The sequence below is a fragment of the Mya arenaria genome, chromosome 5, assembly GCF_026914265.1.
Source record: "Mya arenaria isolate MELC-2E11 chromosome 5, ASM2691426v1".
NCBI classification, from domain to species: Eukaryota; Metazoa; Mollusca; class Bivalvia; order Myida; family Myidae; genus Mya; species Mya arenaria.
In genome coordinates this window covers 7523654-7527015 of record NC_069126.1, presented here as the reverse complement: position 1 = coordinate 7527015, position 3362 = coordinate 7523654, and the positions used below count along the sequence as shown (strand labels likewise).

Sequence of the window (3362 nt, the reverse complement as noted above, 5' to 3'; positions counted from 1 at the left end):
CCTTCTATAAAAAAATAAACGTTATTATCAGGATGTAAAAGCTGGTAGCAAATAAATATAAATAGTAAAATAATAAAATTTCTTTTGCGTGGTATTTGCTATCAGAATTATGATCGCTGATTTATTGTAAATCGTTTTAATGAATAAAAATACATTGGGCTTGATTTTTGTAATTTTTGTCGATAGTAAATGAAGTTATTCTTTAGGTATCAAATCACAAACTTACTTACAACACTTGATGTTTGTTTAACCGATTGATACTTCGGCATTCCATTTTTTAATGTAAACGTGACGGAAAGATTCCGTAACTGTACCGCATAGAACCGCAAATAGAGAATGCGGACGGAATCTATCTGCTATGCACCGTAAACATGTAACGACAAATTAAAAATAATTGTACTTTCATTCAAAACGAATAAAGCATTAATTTTGCGCAAGGAAGTTTATTCACTATATATGGACAAAGGTGTGATTGTTAAATTATTTATTTCCCGTTTCGAAAAAGTGCAGGATCTCAAAAGTTTCTTAACGTCCTTGTTTCATGCATTAAAGAATGATTCCTCTCTTTACTTTGGCCAAATAATATGTTCAGCTTATGCATGCGTCGATATAACATTTTCAATAGTTCGTAATGGATATTTATTTTTAATAACATTATAACTGGAAAGATGGATCGGTAGAACACTTTAAGACAAATATGGAGCTATGGACAATGTGCTTGTTTGCTTTCATAACAGTAAATGTATGTGTTGTTGGCAACGGCTGCTGATACTGAGTCAAACAAACACGTATGCCATGAACCATGCCAATGCGACTACAGGAGCTTAAAAGTCGTTGTTGATTGTTCACACCGTGAGCTTCAGGCAATACCACCAGATCTACCAGAAAACACGACAGAACTGCAATTTTCATATAACAAGCTCGGTGCCTTGAAGAGATCAATGTTCAGTGGTCTTAAGAAGCTTGAACTTTTGAACTTAAGTTTCAACGAAATATACGACATTGAACCGAATACATTTTCTGACCTAGGGGAAACTCTGACTTCTCTTTACTTAACATGCAACAGAGTACGATACATGGAAAGGTTTAGGAAAGCGTTAACACCGTTGTTACGTTTAAAATCCTTGTACATACAGCAATGCTTGGAAGACATTAACGACGGCGAAGTATTTCCAGCACATGAATTGAAGCATATGCCACATCTCAATAATCTTTCAGTGGATTTAATAAATACAGAAGGGTTTCCCGTACATCTGGACAGCCTTACACATTTGGACATCATGTACCATAACCTTGACCCAGTCGAGCCAGATCCCTTTTTCACAGGAACCAAAAGATGCAACTTGCCTACACTCAATAGGAATGTGCTTGTCAACCTAACGAATGTTCGCTTGCTGCGCCTGAACAGCTGCAATATTTCAAAAGCTAACATTGGTTGCCTTGTAGATTTTGACAATATAACAACCCTAGACCTTTCGTTCAATGTAAACATGGGATTTACGGCATTGCCAGGAATTATGTCCGGACTTCAAAATAAAGATATTGAGGAATTAGTAATTCATCAAATCCATGGTATGTTTGGTGACTGCACTAAATTAACCAAAGAAGAACTTAAATACGTTACAAGCTTACGAAAACTAATAATGAGCTCGAACAGATGGTCGTCTTTTGATGAAGATTCGGTTCAGTATTTCCCAACGACAATTCAATATCTTGATGTTAGTCAAAATTTAATGCTTTTGGGGAAGTATTTGATAGAAATATTCTCTGGAAAATATTTATGGAATGTAAAATTCGTCAACATTTCATCTCAAAATAATAAATACGGAATAAAACCATTAATCTTCAGCCGGGCATTCTTCGTCCAAAATAAGTTACAGAAGCGTGCAAATCTGACAAATAACACGAGCAAGCCGTGCGCAAATTGTTTGGGGGCTGCCTTTTCTGTCAGAGTACCGTTACCGCAGCAGATTGAAGTATTAGACATAAGTCAACTTGACTTGGATATTCACGTTCTCAGATTGTGTATATGTGAGCCAAACAGTCTAAGAGAGTTTTACATGCAGCAAAACAAATTCAGAATAATTAATGGTCCGTTGTTGGGTATGGAACATGTGCAGATACTTGATTTGTCAAACAACAATTGCAATGATTTAGTTCATGATGCGTTTCATTTTCTTCCAAATTTAAAACGTTTGTTTTTGTCGGGAAACTTGCTAGATTATTCATTGGGGCGTGACAAAGCTGGTATAACTTTTCAGAACTTGAGTCTGCTAAATGAACTTGACCTCTCATTTAACAGATTGCGTTACCTTCCATCTGAAATATTCAAGGGTTTGACAGGTTTGGAAATTTTGAAATTGGACAATAACAATATAAAGACATTTGCAGTTAATATGCAGATGATGACACGCCTGAATATTTTAATCCTAAATAACAACAAATTGAGATACATCCCGCAACTTCAAATGAAACAGATCGACAAAATCATACAAAGTAGATCGCTGCAAATAAACTTGGCGAATAATAATTTCAAATGCAATTGTACTGACATTGAGTTTGTACGATGGATTCAGGAAAGAAATCTGAACCTTTTGGATGTTGAGACCTACCATTGTACATACATAGACGACATTACTAAAAATCTTACCGGTAAAAGCCTCGTGCACGATCTAGAAAAAGAATGTGCAAGCTACACCCTCATCATAGTCGTGGCATCAATTCTCGTGTCAGCGTTTCTGAGCATTTTGACTGGCGGCATCATATATCGGTACCGTTGGCACTTGCGATATTTGTATTATTCCTCGAAGTTTCGTATGAAGGGGTACATGCCGGTAGACACTGATGAGGATAGGTTTAGATATGACGTATTTGTTTCATACAGTGACCAAGAAAGAAATTTTGTCATTGTTGATCTATTGCATGAGTTAGAGGAATCACGGTCTTTGAAATTATGCATCCACGAGCGAGATTTCTTTCTCGGTGGCATGGTGACTGAAAATATCGTCTATGCCATAAACAACTCTAGAATCACTCTGGTTCTTCTTTCAAGAGGGTTCATGGAAAGCCACTGGTGCAGATACGAGTTGAACATGGCCAGGATGGAGGCGATCAAGACTGGAAGAGATGTCCTGTGTATCGTGAAGATGGAAGAAATCATGCATGACAACCTGCCGCTGGAAGTGATTGACGTCATAAGGAATCATACGTACATTCAACTTCCGGAGGAGAGAGAACACATGACCTTGTTTTGGGACAGGCTGCATACAGCACTTTCCGAATAAAATATACGTACCTCCTTTACTGAAAACAACAATTGTTAGGCCTAATATGTATTTCCTCAATAAAGCCCAAATAATTTA

At 36.8% G+C, this 3362-nt stretch overlaps 1 protein-coding gene across 1 annotated transcript; it reads left to right on the top strand.

The window, feature by feature from the left end:
• Window positions 1-1620: 1620 nt before the first annotated feature.
• LOC128235078 (toll-like receptor 4) lies at window positions 1621-3362 on the top strand. The gene has a single exon (XM_052949794.1). The coding sequence runs from the start codon at window positions 1644-1646 to the stop codon at window positions 3282-3284; it is 1641 nt and encodes a 546-aa protein (XP_052805754.1). The 5' UTR covers window positions 1621-1643; the 3' UTR covers window positions 3285-3362.

Excerpts from the sequence above, each read along its gene's own strand:
- LOC128235078 (XM_052949794.1), top strand. The coding sequence starts at position 1,644 with ATGAGCTCGAACAGATGGTCGTCTTTTGATGAAGATTCGGTTCAGTAT.